This window comes from Salmo salar, chromosome ssa20 (genome assembly GCF_905237065.1).
Source record: "Salmo salar chromosome ssa20, Ssal_v3.1, whole genome shotgun sequence".
Taxonomy (NCBI): domain Eukaryota; kingdom Metazoa; phylum Chordata; class Actinopteri; order Salmoniformes; family Salmonidae; genus Salmo; species Salmo salar.
The window spans coordinates 16,622,382-16,639,939 of record NC_059461.1 but is presented as its reverse complement, the minus strand read 5'-3'; the positions used below and the strand labels follow the sequence as shown (position 1 = coordinate 16,639,939).

General features: G+C 42.3%; 1 protein-coding gene across 4 annotated transcripts in view; it reads right to left on the bottom strand.

Moving 5' to 3' along the window:
* The window catches only part of trpm3 (transient receptor potential cation channel, subfamily M, member 3), a 253,566-nt gene that overhangs the window by 115,811 nt on the left and 120,197 nt on the right, over nucleotides 1–17,558 (bottom strand). For all 4 annotated transcript variants that reach the window (XM_014160640.2, XM_045703003.1, XM_014160646.2 and 1 more), the window contains exons 2-6: nucleotides 11,554–11,633; nucleotides 5,717–5,918; nucleotides 5,075–5,288; nucleotides 3,984–4,108; nucleotides 3,333–3,504 (exon numbers count right to left, since the gene is read on the bottom strand). In XM_014160640.2, the coding sequence (XP_014016115.2) occupies nucleotides 3,333–3,504; nucleotides 3,984–4,108; nucleotides 5,075–5,288; nucleotides 5,717–5,918; nucleotides 11,554–11,633 (793 nt within the window). The remainder of the gene's footprint in view (nucleotides 1–3,332; nucleotides 3,505–3,983; nucleotides 4,109–5,074; nucleotides 5,289–5,716; nucleotides 5,919–11,553; nucleotides 11,634–17,558) is intronic.

Below are 17,558 nucleotides of genomic sequence, written 5' to 3'. Positions count from 1 at the left end.
CCTGCCGTTCTGGACCCTTTACACCCTTTCTGGATTATTGACCCCTGCATGTCTTGACCTGTTGTATGCCTGCCCCTGTGGTTGTAATAAACTATTGTTACTTCTACACTGTCTGCATCTGGGTCTTACCTAAACGTGATAATAAGTGTGTGAATTTTGTGGTGGCTAATTTCTGCATTACCAAATGAGGAGAGTTAAACACACCAGTCCGAGTTCACTACATCTTTAATAATTAAGATAATTTTGCAAAAGCACTTGACTTTCAATAATGCACTCTCTTGAATGAACCATTGAATAAAGTGACAACACCTTCAATACAAAGAGCTTTTATACCCACGGTCCACCCCTCTCTACGTACATGACAAAGCACAGATACATAGAATGGGTCACAAGGTTAAGTTTTGTATGACAGATATCCATAAAACACAGCAGGCAGTAACTGCTATCTCAACAGGGTTCATTGTATAGCCCAGTATCTGGTCCCCCTAGAACCGTCCCTCCCTGGTACGGTATTGAACAAAAACCCCATTTCATCCAATGGCATATATCAATTGTCAACTCCCATCTCAAGCAAACCCCCTCTTGACCCCACTCCTGAACAGGCTCACTGGGGGGAGTGAGCCTCTAGGCCATATATTATCACAGGATAAGTGCGAGATCTAAGAGAGGACATACAAGGGTCCAGTTACTGCCATAAACCTCCCCACAATAAAGAAAAGGAGGGTGTGACTTGCTCACAGACATTATGGAGACAAGTCATCGGTTCCCCATTAATCACGCCATCCCGTCACATGGTTTAAGAATAGGTAAAGAGACATTCACATATAAAAGACAAGTCTGACCTCTCCCCTCTCTGGGCCCCAAGTGTCTGAGCCCCAGCTAAGGTAGACGTGCAACTGAAACATACCAGAGTCTAATGGACACTTTCTAATGACAAGTATCTCACATAAGCATATTATACTAATAAAACATCTTAATCATCTATGTTACCCAACTAATTCTGATTCATCCACGACAATTTGACAATTTTTTTGTTTTGCTAAGCATTCAAAATGTTACGAGTACTTTTGGGTGTCAGGGAAAATGTGTATATATAAATATAAATAGTAAAGTACAGATACCTGAAAAAAAAACGTAAGCAGTACTTTAAATGATCTTTACTTAAGTACTTTACACCGCTGAGACCAAGTATAACCTGGCCTTGAGAATTAATAATAAGACTAAGAATAAAGAACAAAGTAGCAGCAGCATATGAGTGTGAAAGTGTGTGTGTGTGTGTTGTGTCAGTATTCTTGTGTGTGTTATGTGTGTGGGTTTTGTGTGAGAGTGTCAGGTAAGTGTGTGTGAGTGTGTGTATATAGTGTTTATATATAGTCTTGTGAGTGTACATAGAGTAGTGCAAGATAAGGTCAATGCAGATAGTCGGTGTAACCATTAATAGAAATTTAAAAAGTGCAAACCAGGTATGGTTAAGAGGTCATTGTTGAATGGTCACAAACACGGCAAAAAAGGGTTGTATCTTTATATGTGAAAAATGTTGACACATTCATGTATATACTGATAAAACAGTGTCATATCGCATAAAGTGATTGTAGTGTATGGTGCAGAACATGGTAGATTATACAGGACATTGTAAGGAGCCATTAGGTTCAAGGTGGAGACATGAAGGAGTTTGGATGACTGAGTACTAAACAGACTGAGAGTAAGTTTATCATTATTAGAAAAGACTGCAAATGTATCAGTTTGATAAACAGGATAGGCCTACCGAGGAACCAATGAACTGTTATGGACATATATTTTATGAAAATTTGGGGGATAGCAATCATATCATATAGCAGTATTTCCATAAGGTTTACTGTGCAAAATGGGAAATGTAAATTCTTCATGAGCATAGAATACTTAAATAGTTATAAATGAAAACAGGGATTTGTTGATAAAACTAGCCGACAGGTACAATCAATCATAGCAGGAATTTGATTAAAAATAACTGATGAAAAATACAGTTTTCAGAAGCAGGTTCATTTCTGGCTTCTCTCCATTTCAAATGATTGAGAAGTCTATTTTAAGAGTGGCGGCAACGAGGTGTGTGCATTTTATATTTATGCAAATAAATGTGGTTCTCAGGCTCCATAATTCATTGTAAATTCAAGTAGGAGAATGTGACGTGACAAGGGCCTCACATAGACAAGCTCACAATCCTTCTTCAGAAATAATGCCGTTGTGGAGGATACACTAACAAACAGACAGATACTAGGGCTGGGAATTACCAGAGATGTCACAATTTGATATTATCACAGTACTGAGGTGCCAATACGATATATATTGCAATTCTTTAAGTATCACGATTCTATATGAATTGCAATTCGATACTGCAATTTTATTGCGATGATGTTCCAAACATGTTACTTACTATATGTCTGCTGCAGAGGGATAAGAGAGAGCCATGAGAAAACAAGTCATCAGTCATGGAAACAAAAGTGCTGAAAACATATTGGCTCACCATTTTAAACAGAAGACGGAGAACAAGAGAAGGAAAAATTATTTCGTTTTTGCGCAGGTACAGCCGACTAGCTCAAAAATAATATTGAGATATTGTCAAAATGTATGTCCCGATATGTAACTGTATCCATCACTAAGAGATCACTTGAAAAAGTTAATTGTACTCTCAACACCAGCAGTGGCTGTGTTGTGTACATGTACGTACATACAAGCTCTGAATCAGTGAGGTTTTCTAGCTCTCTCAAACACACACACACACACACACACACACACACACACACACACACACACACACACACACACACACACACACACACACACACACACACACACACACACACACACACACACATGCACACACATGCACGCACACACACTAGAAGAAGTGGAAAGGGAGGATTACTGGCTTCAGTTGAGGCGATGATGACCTGTGTCAGGTGATTAAATACTTGGTTCAGGGTAAAAATCTCCACGATAGAGAGGGCCAGTTTCAAAGCCTTTTGAAGAGAATTACCTCAGGCTAAATCTGACAGAATACCATCATGAATATGATATGAAATATTGAACAGGTTGTCTACATGAACGAGCCTGTCATTGGGTCGTAGTAGAGTACCAACATCCAGCAGATTTAGCAGATGCAGTGTAAATTACTTAGGGAATATGAAAAGAAATGAAAATACCTGCTTAATATTTAATTAAAACATCTCTCCCTTAGGTGAATACAGTAACATTGGAAGGTCATCATTTATACAGTGTGCACTGTGCAGGTATAATTTTTTTTAAAAGCCTGTCATTGGCTCTTGCTGTGATTGACAGGGGCAGGCTTCACTCACGTGTGTTGATTTTCTGCAAGGAGATGTGTTTCTCTAGCTGTCTACGCAGTCTGACCTCAGCACCGTACTTTCCTGTTGTCCCATTATCGGCCAGGATGAAATGGGAGTGCAGGCTGTTGAGCACAGTCAGCTTGCTCAGCGGGTTGGACATGGTCTGATACGGTCGGACCACCTGTTGGACCAAGACAAAGTATTCATCATCAACACCTTCCGCTTACTCAGGATGTTTAGAAAATAAACTGTAAAAGACAATATATAGTCTCTGGTCAACTGCATCCTGGGTGTAGTGCTTGAGATCGAAACACCCATACACACAGAAATACAGTAGAAGGCACAAACACACACATGCACACAGAGTCTTGTACAGCTAACCTTGTGGGGACACTCAATTCAGTCCCATTCAAAATCATATTTTCCCTAACCCCTAACCCTAACCCTACCCTTAACCCTAACCCTGATCCTAGCTCCTAACCCTAGCTCCTAACACTAACCATTAACATAATTCTAACCTTAACCCTAAACCCCCTAGAAATAACACGTCCACACACACACACATACAAATACAGTATGGGCACACATGTATGAATGCACTCACACACACGCTTGCAAGCACTCACACACACACACTCACACACGCACACTGTAACTTACGTCTTTTCCCACCAGGTCCTCCTGGTTCTCCACAATGCCCCAGGGGGCAATACCGATAGTGCAGATCTTCCCCCGGGATTTAGAGGCATGGTCCTTCAGCGCATCACCCACATGCCGGATCACCCCTGAGTGTATGTTTGTGATATGTGACAGAGAGAGGGGGAGAGAGAGAGAGTGTATATATGTGTGTGTGTGTGTGTGTGTGTTTGTGTGTGACATGAGAGATATAATAGATTGTACATGTGAGTGAGAGAGTTTTATGTGTATGTGTTTTAGACAGATAGATTAAGAAAGAGAGGCATTCTGTCATTATTGATACATAGACTGATCTTAAATAAATGACACACCCAATACTAAAAGATAAAGTCAGACATTAACACAGCACCCAGACACAGAGCGACAGACAGGTACTGTATATATCAGCCCCCCCCCCCGCCCCCCTTTCTCTCAAATTCTCTCCCCCTCTATCTCCCCCCAGTCACGCCTGGAGGGTCCCAGGTGGGTGCCACACATTGGTGGTGGATGAGGTGAGTTTCCCCCTACTCTGTATTCAAGCGCTATGGGTACATCAGTTGGTAGAAAAGTGCTATATAAATCCAATCAATTATTATTATCTCATTTCAACCCTCTGCCTGACACTCACTATTCACTTCCTTCTGTGCCCGAAGTCCTCCTCTCCATACATTTTTCACCCTCCCGTCTATTTCTTTCCTTCTCTGTTTCTATTCTATTTCTTCGGTTTCTCGCCATCTGTCTTCCCCCATTCTTTCTCTTCTATATCCAATCTCTGCCCCTCTCTCTCGTTTCTGTCACACCTGTCTCTCTTCTCTTTCTGTTGATAACCTTTCCCATATATGGAGTAACCCTTTGAGGTGACCACCCGCCAGCGAGATTACACCCAAATGTAATGTTGCAGCTACAGTTAAGGTTAGGGTAAGCATTAGGGTTAAGCTGAGTTTTTTTAATGATTAACACAAAACAAGAGCAGCGACAAACAGAAGCATAGGGTTAATGGGTAACAACGACACAGCACGTGGTTGTTATTAGCCCGCTAAGTGGGCCTGGTTTATTCCTCCACCCACCCAGCCCACCTGTGTTGACCCCGCCAGTGAAGATCCAGGCCCCCGTTGTCATGGCAGCCTTGATGAGGCCCTTGCCAAAGACCTGTTTGAGTTTGGGCTGCAGCTCAAAGTTCTGCAGGCCCCCATGCACTGAGATGAGCAGCTTGGGAAGGTCCAGCTGCCATTCCTTAGTCATCAGGTGTAGCAGGAGTTCTGGTTTGGTGTCATAGGACACGCGCACATACTGCAAATGAACACACAAATTAAATTAATTTGTATGTTTGATGTTAAAGTATGTCTTCTCACTTTTTTTTGTCTTGAATATTTTCCTATCACAGTGCATTTTATTTGTGAAACAGAAAATAAAGAAATGTCTAATATATAATCAATCAACCAATAGGTGTCATTTTGTTGGTATTGAATCAATGTAAAATATAGATTAAAATGAGAGAGCACAATAACGCTGTTCAAAACATTTGATTACATACATTTAATAAGCTCATTGGAATCTGATTATTTTAACTCTCATCAAGATAATCTGTCTGCAGTCATGTAGATAGGCCCTATCTGTCTATAGATAATGCTAATGTGAATATGTCCTTATTTATCTATCAATCCTATGTCTATGTAAAGCAATGTTATATCATTCAATCCCATGTATAAAGCGGTCACCATGGCTTTGTTAGAGTGGCCCCCTCCCTGGAACTCGATAGTTCCGAAGGCATCAGTGGGGCTGAGCTGGGTGTGTTTACTGATAGACCATTTCTCCGATAGGCTGTCATTCTTAACCAGACGCTCCGCCTTATCATTCTGACTGGAGGAGATGCCGGGGGGCAGGCCAACGTGCTGACCAATCAGACGGCCGCAGCAGCACCTGAGGAGGGAACAGGTGGACAGGTAGTCAGAGCAGGGGCTGGCTTCCTCTTACTCACTCTCCTCCTCTTCATCTTCCTTCCCAACCTCCTCGTCTTCCTCCTCACTCTCCTCGTCTAACTCAGAGGTGAAGTGAAACATTCTGAACATTGCCGATAGAAATGTCATGAATAAAGCTGACATGATTCCCGTATTCTACATATTGGACATTCAGGTTTGTTCTACATAATACATTTCTCTCTGAACGTGTTGCATCCTTCTGAACAGACCCCATAGGTGCACTAGAGCTGCGGAGGAGGAAGTGACATGTGGGGAAAGTTCCCTTTCATCTACTGTGAGACAAACAGATGTCAAAGGCTGTCCACACAAACCCCATGCAGCAGACTCTCTCTCCTTCCTACGTATCTGTTAAACCATTTAATGTAGCCATTGGTCATACTAGTGGTCAATGGTCATATGCATAGGACATAAATGGAGTTGAAATGTGACAGATTCAGACAGGAGCCCCTGAAAGCAGACAACTGTAAACTTTATTCTGAGATGATGTAAGCGCTGGCCTGAGATAAAATAAATACATTTCTATCCACCTGCACGTCGTCGACTCGGTTTTTACAGATGTAAAAGTAACAATTTGATCCTGGAGCACCAACACTTTTCCTCCAGAGCTTACAAACAGTAGCTTCTAGTGTGATGTGTGGGTTGTGCTCGAGTCAGGCAGTTTCCTCTCCATCTGTCACCTGGAGCGATAGCAGTAGTCTACATTTCCATAATACCATTTGACAGCGATAGAGAGGGGAAGGGGGATGGGAAACGTCCGTTTTTCAAATTCTGTGCTACATTCTGCAAATTACATGCTTTATTTCAGTGTGATGTAACTCCATAGAAATAGTGATTTTGGTGATTCACAACATTTTCTTGTGTGTGTTTATTATGTTTGTTCTGAATGCCCACTTAGGCAGAACATATGGCAGATTCATTGAAACAAACATTTAATTACATCCTTTAGAGATACACCTCTCATTCATTAGAGTGACATATCACATACACTTAGAAGAAAATGTGCTATTTAGAACCTAAAAGGGTTCTTCAACTGTTTCCATAGCAGAATCTTTGAATAACCCTTTCTTCTTGAGATGGCAGACGCTGGGAGACAGGAAGCAAGTACAGGGTGAGGATTTAATAATAAATAGACATGAAACAAAGAAAAAAGAAAAGCAGATGCTGCCATCATCTACACTGCATTTCTCACAAATGTTATATTTAAAATTTCTTTCAAAAACAAGGACATTTCTAAGTTTTCCAAACTTTTGAACGGTAGTGTATTTATACATATATATATATACTGCTCAAAAAAATAAAGGGAACACTTAAACAACACAGTGTAACTCCAAGTCAATCACACTTCTGTGAAATCAAACTGTCCACTTAGGAAGCAACACTGATTGACAATAAATTTCACATGCTGTTGTGCAAATGGAATAGACAACAGATGGAAATTATAGGCAATTAGCAAGACACGCCCAATAAAGGAGTGGTTCTGCAGGTGGTAACCACAGACCACTTCTCAGTTCCTATGCTTCCTGGCTGATGTTTTGGTCACTTTTGAATGCTGGCGGTGCTTTCACTCTAGTGGTAGCATGAGACGGAGTCTACAACCCACACAAGTGGCTCAGGTAGTGCAGCTCATCCAGGATGGCACATCAATGCGAGCTGTGGCAAGAAGGTTTGCTGTGTCTGTCAGCGTAGTCTCCAGAGCATGGAGGCGCTACCAGGAGACAGGCCAGTACATCAGGAGACGTGGAGGAGGCCGTAGGAGGGCAACAACCCAGCAGCAGGACCGCTACCTCCGCCTTTGTGCAAGGAGGAGCAGCGAGGAGCACTGCCAGAGCCCTGCAAAATGACCTCCAGCAGGCCACAAATGTGCATGTGTCTGCTCAAACGGTCAGAAACAGACTCCCTGAGGGTGGTATGAGGGCCCGACGTCCACAGGTGGGGGTTGTGCTTACAGCCCAACACCGTGCAGGACGTTTGGCATTTGCCAGAGAACACCAAGATTGGCAAATTCGCCACTGGCGCCCTGTGCTCTTCACAGATGAAAGCAGGTTCACACTGAGCACATGTGACAGACGTGACAGTCTGGAGACGCCGTGGAGAACGTTCTGCTGCCTGCAACATCCTCCAGCATGACCGGTTTGGTGGTGGGTCAGTCATGGTGTGGGGTGGCATTTCTTTGGTGGGCCGCACAGCCCTCCATGTGCTCGCCAGAGGTAGCCTGACTGCCATTAGGTACCGAGATGAGATCCTCAGACCCCTTGTGAGACCATATGCTGGTGCGGTTGGCCCTGGGTTCCTCCTAATGCAAGACAATGCTAGACCTGATGTGGCTGGAGTGTGTCAGCAGTTCCTGCAAGAGGAAGGCATTGATGCTATGGACTGGCCCGCCCGTTCCCCACACCTGAATCCAATTGAGCACATCTGGGACATCATGTCTCGCTCCATCCACCAACGCCACGTTGCACCACAGACTGTCCAGGAGTTGGCGGATGCTTTAGTCCAGGTCTGGGAGGAGATCCCTCAGGAGACCATCCGCCACCTCATCAGGAGCATGCCCAGGCATTGTAGGGAGGTCATACAGGCACGTGGAGGCCACACACACTACTGAGCCTCATTTTGACTTGTTTTAAGGACATTACATCAAAGTTGGATCAGCCTGTAGTGTGGTTTTCCACTTTAATTTTGAGTGTGACTCCAAATCCAGACCTCCATGGGTTGATAAATTGGATTTCCATTGATTATTTTTGTGTGATTTTGTTGTCAGCACATTCAACCATGTAAAGAAAAAAGTATTTAATAAGATTATTTCATTCATTCAGATCTAGGATGTGTTATTTTAGTGTTCCCTTTATTTTATTGAGCAGTGTATATATATATATACACCAGCTTTGTCAGTAGGAATGGGCCAAAATTCACCCAACTTATTGTGGGAAGCTTGTGGACTCAAGGACATTCAGAGACCTGTCCCGAAGCCACTCCTGCGTTGTCTTGGTTGTGTGCTTAGGGTTGATTTCCTGTTGGAAGGTTAACCTTCGCCCCAGTCTGAGGTCCTGAGCGCTCTGGAGCAGGTTTTCATCAATTATCTCTCTGTACTTCGCTCTGTTCATCTTTCCCTCGATCCTGACTAGTCTCCCAGTCCCTGCCTCTGAAGAACATCCCTACAGCATGATGCTGCCTCCTCCATGCTTCACCATAGGGATGGTGCCAGGTTTACTCCAGAAGGGATGCTTGGCATTCAGGCCCAATAGTTTCATCTTGGTTTCATCAGACCAGACAATCTTGTTTCTCATGGTCTGAGAGTCATTTAGGTGCCTTTTGAAAAACTCCAAGCAGGCTGTCATGTGCCTTTTACTGAGGAGTGACTTCTGTCTGGCCACCATATCATAAAGGCCTGATTGGTGGAGTGCTGTGGAGATGGTTGTCCTTCTGGAAGATTCTCCCATGTCCATAGAGGAACTCTGGAGCTCTGTTAGAGTGACCATCAGGTTCTTGGTCACCTCCCTGACCAAGGCCCTTCTCTCCCGCTTGCTCAATTTGGCCGGGTGGCCAGCTCTAGGAAGAGTCTTGGTGGTTCCAAACTTCTTCCATTTAAGAATGACGGAGGCCACTTTGTTCTTGGGGACTTTCAATGTTGCAGAATGTTTTTGGTACCCTTCCCCAGATCTGTGCCTCAATACAATAATTTCTCGGAGCTCTTCGGACAATTCCTTCGTGCTCATAGTTTTTGCTCTGATATGCAATGTCAACTGAGGGACCTTATAGAGACAGGGGTGTGTCAATTTTGTTACCGCAGGTGGACCCAAATCAAGTTGTAGAAACATCTCAAGGATGATGAATGGAAACAGGATGCACCTGAGCTCAATTTCGAGTCTCATACAGTAGCAAATGGTGTGAATACTTATGTAAATAAGATATTTCTGTTTAATTTGTAATAAATATGCAAACATTTATAAAAAAAAACGTTTTTTGCTTTGTCGTTATGGGGTATCGTGTGTAGATTGATAAGAGAAAAATATTATGTAATAAATGTTAGAATGTAACAAAATGTGGAAAAAGTTAAAAGGTCTGAATAATTTCGGAATGCACTGTATACAGTATATATATATACTCATTCAATGGTTTTCTTTATTTTACTATTTTATATATTGTAGAATAATAGTGAAGACATCAAAATTAGGAAATAACATATATAGAATCATGTAGTATCCAAAAAAGTGTTAAACAAATCAAAATGTATTTAATATTTGAGATTCTTTGAAGTAGCCACCCTTTGCCGTTTATGACAGTTTTGCACACTCTTGGCATTCTCTCAACCAGATTCATGAGGTAGTCACCTGGAATGCATTTCAATTAGCGCTTGATCATTTTTGTGACTGCACTTGAGGAAACTTTCAAAGATCTTAAAATTTTCCAGATTGACTGACCTTCATGTCTTAAAGTAATGATGGACTGTCGTTGTTTTAAATGCTCATAAAAGTTTGAAAAATGTATTGTTCAAAACAAGCTGTTCAGATATTTACTACTCTGCCCCTCAGTGACTGCCAGCAGCGGAAGTTCCGCCTCCATGCAAGCATTGCTTGGATTGTGTTGCCATAAGGGGGAACTGTCTATGGCATAATTTATAATAGCACAAAGAAATGGACCGTCCTGGGGCGCTCAAATGTGCATTCAGTCAGAACTTATGGTGCTGCGCTCTAGTCTCGTCCCAATCAGTCTCTCGCGCCAGATGGCTTACTTCCACACGTGACTCTAGGTTGAAGATGGTTTGTAGTTAACTTGTAAATAAATAATCTTAACAGTCATAGGAGCCTGGGACTTGATAAACCCGACAACTACATCTAACAAGAGTGGAAGGATAGAGGGATACACTAGCAAGACCTTTCTCATCGCGGATCTGGTAGGGAAAAAAACATGGCCAATTTTGTAGTTTCTCCCTGATTTAGTTTGTCAGGTTCTACTGTAGGTGACAAGTTGTGTGGACAAAAACAGAATAAAACCGGGTTTATCACAAAGCATGAACAAATTAATTAACCAGCTACAGTAATTTTGAGAAATAAAGAAAAATAGTTTGTTGGATTTATTTTGGTCAAATTAACCAGTTATCTACCTTTGATCTATCTACCTATAGCTTGCTGGTACAGTAGCTTGCGAGATAGTTAGAAAATATCAGGTCTTTTTAAACTCATATCTAACTAACTCAGAAATATGTTTATTAACTGGCTAGCGCATCATGCTTTTTGACTTTATGTTAGCTAGCTATCCCCAGTTAGAAAATGTGTTTTCGATTATTGCATTGCAATAGGGGTCATTCGGTTTTAAAAAGTGAAATAGGTATATTTATCCTGTTGTTCAAATGCACAGATCCCTTTATATATCGTCTCAAATAAACTACCGTTCGTTTGAAAACTTGACATATTTCTGTCACGCTGCGTTGTTGACAACAACCATCTCGTGCCCCAGGTATTCTTCCAATCAGTGGCTGCCGCTGATCAACTGTGCCATGTATGGTGTCTGGGAGGTTGTAAATAATATAATTTCCCACTCACATTGGATGACAAAATTGTATTCTAAAACTCACTTACCTATGGGGGTCTTTGGCGCTCACTATGATATGAACACATTCTCTCTTGCTGAAGGCTCTTTCTATCCACGATTTCTGTGCCTGTAGAGAGAAGAGAAGACGCTCAGTCACTTCGTCCCTCAAACTCAAAAACAGGATTCTTAATGTGAGAGAGTGAGGCTAGATCATTACAGGTGCCACATCAAGAGGCATGCAGGCATCTAGTACCAAGCTAAAACCTCAGTGCGAGTCTGAGCCCAGTCTGAGCCCAACTCATTACCAGGGAGGAGGAGAGGCATGTCTCTACCAAGTGACAAAGCACTTCATTAGAGTGGGAGGGAGGATCACCATATTAAGCTTCACAATACCTAGGGGATTTAGTTAGTCTTACACAGACACATTCTCTTCAAGGACCAGGTAGCTAGCTCTTGCAGAATTTGAAGTGCGTACATATAAACCACATAGCCACAGGTCTCCTATCTGCTATCGACTATTTAAGATGCATATTTGATGTCTTAAAACCATGCGTTGGAAATGACTATCAAACATGTGCACGCACGCACGCACGCACGCACACACACCTCAGTATAGCAAAACGCAAGCTTACACTTACATGCATTTGTATTTTAACTCACAAACTCATCCATGCAAACTAACCCACACTCAAATGCAAAGATTTTATATAGTTTATTGACACAGGAATTTCCCCATTGAGATAAAGTGTAGAGAGTAAGTGGATGGTCTGTGCACCCAGGCAGTAAATTCTATTTGAATGTATTAGATATGAGCAGTTCTTCATCCTGCTCCTGTGGAGTCCATAAATATGGACCATTTCCTCATTTCCATGGTATTACAGCATAACTGATAGCCAATGGAAAGAAATGTGTGTCGGTTGGATGCTGCTGTCATGTCTACTGCAGGGTCTGAGGGAGAGAGCTACAACAACAGCACTGGACTGGGATCCGTCACTGACAATATACCTTTTTAAACAGCTTTTTGAGGAGTAGCGGAAGTGAACACTGAACCCCAAAGAACTTCTGATGAGTTTGTAAACAACAGCTGTTCCGTTGCGGCTGTAAACAGCTAGCTAGCTAACTTGGTCTAGTTGTTTCTCAAGGTCAAAATTACCATAGTATTCGCGGGTGGGATGGTCCTTATGTCTGGGGACTAATCTATTTTTGAAAATGTAAGTTTATATATTTACCAAAGAAGCATCACAACGGGGTGCATTGCCTGCATGGATAGTAACGCTAGCAGCAGGAGGTGGCGGCGCCAGTAGGATATGTAGCACACGGGTAAGTTGTTTATCAAGTTAACCATCTATTCTAGATAACGTCAGGTAGGTAGCTAGTTAGCTACATGTAAATAGGATAGATAGCATTCCAATATTATTTTTTTTTATTACACAAACTTGCTTGATCTGCTAAAAACAACAATGTTAGCCAGCTAGCTAGTAGCTAAGCTAGGTAGCTAATGATTAGCTTTCCAGACCCAAAGAGAGAACTATGACAATACAAAAACACAATTGCAATGAAATATGAAATATTATATCACTTGAGAATAATGAAGCAAGTCCTGGTCTAATTTCTGCAGATGAAGGTCCCAAAGAAAGTCCCAAGTCCTGGAGAGACTGAAGAGTATATCTCCAATGGGTTATACATGCTATTGATTTACTCTTAGAATTGGTTGTAGGACTACAAAAATAATGTTAAAAGTAACAACGGATTGACCTAGAACATGCATGGCCAACCTTGCTCCTAGAGATCTAGTTACTTGGTGTGCAGGTTTCCGTTCCAGTCCAGCCATGACATTATGCTTATGCTTATTATTTATATTACACATTATTCATTTAACTATTCAATCATATCTTGTTTTGGAGTAAACCCAATAACCATTTACATATGCATTCTTTATATTTTATTAAATAAAGTGTTGATTCTTTGATCTAAAAATGGTGTATTTGTTGGTCATTAAACATTCCCTGTTTGTCTGTTTATTTGTATGTCACTCACTGTCATTTTGTCTGATGATATTGCACAAATTTGCGCTGCAGCTGAAGTCTTGATCATTGGTGTGGGTGTAACAACCTCTGTACGGCTGACCTAGGATGCAACCCCTGTCCACAACAGCACTTCATACTCACAAAGCAATGTCCATTATCCTACCAAAACCATGATCCTGGTTGGGCTAGGATAACAGTACTTTAGATCTCAGGGCAGTTGACATCACCAGACGATAGCTACTAGAGCTTTGTCTCACTGTCTTTCCTTGATTACTCACATTCTATCTCCTCACATGTATTGTATCGCAACTATATTGGAGAAGGTACAAGGTCACTCCACTGTGACCTTTTTCTCCAATGGGTATTTAGGAGGTGAGGAGAGGAATCGAGGATGAATTGAGATAGAGCCTAGCACTAACCTGTCAAGTAGCTCACGTGCTACACACTCACCACTGTGCTACACTCACTGACCTTCTCCTTCTCCACATCAACCTCAGCAACCACCAGAGCTCTTTGTGAATTGAGCCAATCTAGCACCCACAGAATGCATTTTATGGGTATTTCATTCTGCTACATTGACTCAGATCACACAGTCGGCGGCTGAGTTATACTTTCGGTGGCGTAGGAGGAGGTGAAAGGGGTGCGACTGTAGCAGAGGTGAGCTGCAGGTGAGTTTAGTAGCCACTGTGATGTGATGCCATCCCTCCTGAGACTTGAGGTAGGGTCTCCACCTGTCTATTATGAATGTATCTAGATTTTAATATCAAAAGTATTTCAGTATTTTGCACCGATTTGATTAATTCTGCTACGCTCACTGTTCTACTTCTCCAGTGGTTGGCATGCTAGCTACACTTGTCATTTGATTAGGGTTTGCGTCCCGGCCCGGTCAGCCATACAGGGATGGAGCTTTGTACATGGCTTTCACTATGGTCACTCTCCAGGGTATTTTTCTCTTGCCTCCACTAAATGTCCTTGTTTTCCATGAAAACATACATGAAATGAGTTGCAAAATGAATAGGAAATATAGTCAAGATGTTGACAGGTTATAAATAATGATTTTTTTATTGAAATAATAATTGTGTCCTTCAAACTTTGCGTTCGTCAAAGACTCCTCCATTTGCAGCAATTACAGCCTTGCAGACCTTTGACATTCTAATTTGTTGAGGTAATTTGAAGAGCTTTCACTCCATGCTTCCTGAAGCACCTCCCACAAGTTGGATTGGCTTGATGGGCACTTCTTACATACCATACGGTCAAGCTGCTCCCACAACAGCTCAATCGGTTTGAGATCCGGTGACTGTGCTGGCAAGAACAAGTCAGTGTGTTTACTGTATATATCTAATTTGTTCAGTTTTTTGATTGGGTCAAGAAACACAAACTTGTCATTTTGTGCTAGCAAGCCAAATAACTTGCTAATTAGCAATGATGGTGTGCTGTTGCGCCGGCTGTTTACTGGGGAACCCTATTGACTACATAACCTCTGTGCCCCACACATACAATTATCTGTAAGGTCCCTCAGTCGAGCAGTGAATTTCAAACACAGATTCAACCACAAAGACCAGGGAGGTTTTTCAATGCCTCGTTAAGATTGTTAAGATTGTTAGATGTGTAAAAAAAAAAGCAGACATTGAATATTCCTTTGAGCATGGTTATTAATAATTACACTTTGGATGGTGTATCAATACACACAGTCACTACAAAGATACAGGCGTCCTTCTTAACTTGCCGGAGAGGAAGGAAACCGCTCAGGAATTTCACCATGAGGCCATGAGGCCAGTTTAATGGCTGTGAAAGGAGAAAACTGAGGATGGATCAACAACATTGTTGTTACTCCACAATACTAACCTAAATGACAGAGTGAAAAGAAGGAAGCCTGTACAGAATAAAAATATTCAAAAACATGTATCCTGTTTGCAATTAGGCATTAAAGTAAAACTGCAAATAATGTGGCAAAGAAATTAACTTCATGTCCTGAATACAAAGCGTTATGTTTGGGGCAAATTCAACACAATACATCACTAAGTAACACTCTTCATATTTTCAAGCATGGTGGTGGCTGCATGCGCATGCTTGTCATCGGCAAGGATTGGGGAGTTTTTTTAGGATAAAATAAATGGAATAGAGCTAAGCACAGGCAAAATCCTAGAGGAAAACCTGGTTCAGTCTTTCAAGAGTCTTTTTTATCCAGAGCCTCTCCCTCTGTGGCGCCAACAGAGATGGTCGCCTCGCTTCAGGTCCTAAGGAAACTATGCAGTTATTAGTCTTTTTCTGTATTATTTCTTACATTGTTTGCCCAGGAAATCTCAAGTGTTATTACATACAGCCGGAAAGAACTATTGGATATAAAAGCGATGACAACTTACCAACATTACGACCAGGAATATGTCTCTCCCAAAGCGGATCCTTTGTTCTGACCTCCTCCCTGGACATGGGATCTTATCCCAGAGGCCGACCCAAAACAACGCGGTCGCCGCAGGAGAGGCACACCATCCACCGCTCCATATTACACGCCAATGTCCAATTTCTACATAACAAGGTGGACAAAATTAGGGCACGAGTTGCCTTCCAGAGAGACATCAGAGATTGTAACGTTCTCTGTTTCACGGAAACATGGCTCACTCAGGATATGTTGTCAGAGTCGGTACAGCCACCCGGTTTCTTCATGCATCGCGCCGACAGACACAAACATCTCTCTGGTAAGAAGAAGGGTGGGGGTGTATGCCTTATGATTAACGACTCATGGTATAAACACAACAACATACAGGAACTTAAGACTTTTGTTCACATGACCTAGAATTATATCCAGTCAAATGCCGAGCGCATTATCTTTCACGAGAATTCTCTTCGATTATAGTCACAGCCGTGTATATCCCCCCCAAGCTGATACCTCGTCGGCCCTGAAAGTTCACTTCACTGGACTCTATGTAAACTGGAAACCATACATCCAGAGGCTGCATTTATTGTAGACGTGGATTTTAGCAAAGCTAACCTGAGAACGAGACTTCCTAAATTCTATCAGCATATTGAATGTATGACACAGGCTGCTAGCATTCTGGATCATTGCTACTCTAACTTCCGCGATGCATACAAAGCCCTCCCCTGCCCTGCCTTCGGCAAATCTGACCATGACTCCATTTTGTCGCTCCCAGCCTATAGACAGAAACTAAAACAGGAAATGCCCGTGCTCATGTCTGTCCAACGCTGGTCTGACCAATCGAATTCCACGCTTCAGGATTGCTTCGATCACATGGACTGGGATAAGTTCTGGATAGCCTCAGACAACAACATTGACATATACGCTGACTCGGTGAGCGAGTTTATTAACAAGTGCATCGGAGATGTCGTACCACACTGTGACTATTAAAACATTTTCTAACCAGAAGCCGTGGATTGATGGCAGCATTCGCGCAAAACCGAATACAAACAGTGCAGCTATTCCCTCCGCAAGGAAATCAAACAAGCAAAGCGTCAGTATAGAGACAAAGTAGAGTCGCAATTCAACGGCTCAAAAATGAGACGGATGTGGCAGGGTCTACAGTCAATCACGGATTACAAAAAGAAAACCAGCCCCGTTGCAGACATCGATGTCTTGCTCCGAGACAAATTAAACAACTTCTTTGCTCGCTTTGAGGACAATACAGTGCCACTGACATGGCCTGCTACCAAAGCCTGTGCACTCTGCTTCTCCGTGGCCAACGTGAGTGAAACATTTCAACTTGTTAACCCTCGCAAGGCTGCCGACACAGACGGCATCCCTAGACGCATCCTCAGATCATGCGCAGACCAGCTGGCTGGTGTGTTTACGGACATATTCAATCAATTCCTATCCCAGTCTGTTGTCCCCACATGCTTCAAGATGGCCAACATTGTTCCTGTTCCAAAGAAAGCTAAGGTAACGGAACTAAATGACTATTGCCCTGTTGCACTCACTTCTGTCATCATGAAGTGTTTTGAGAGACTAGTCAAGGAGCATATCACCTCCACCCTACCTGATACCCTAGACCCACTTCAATTTGCTTACCGCT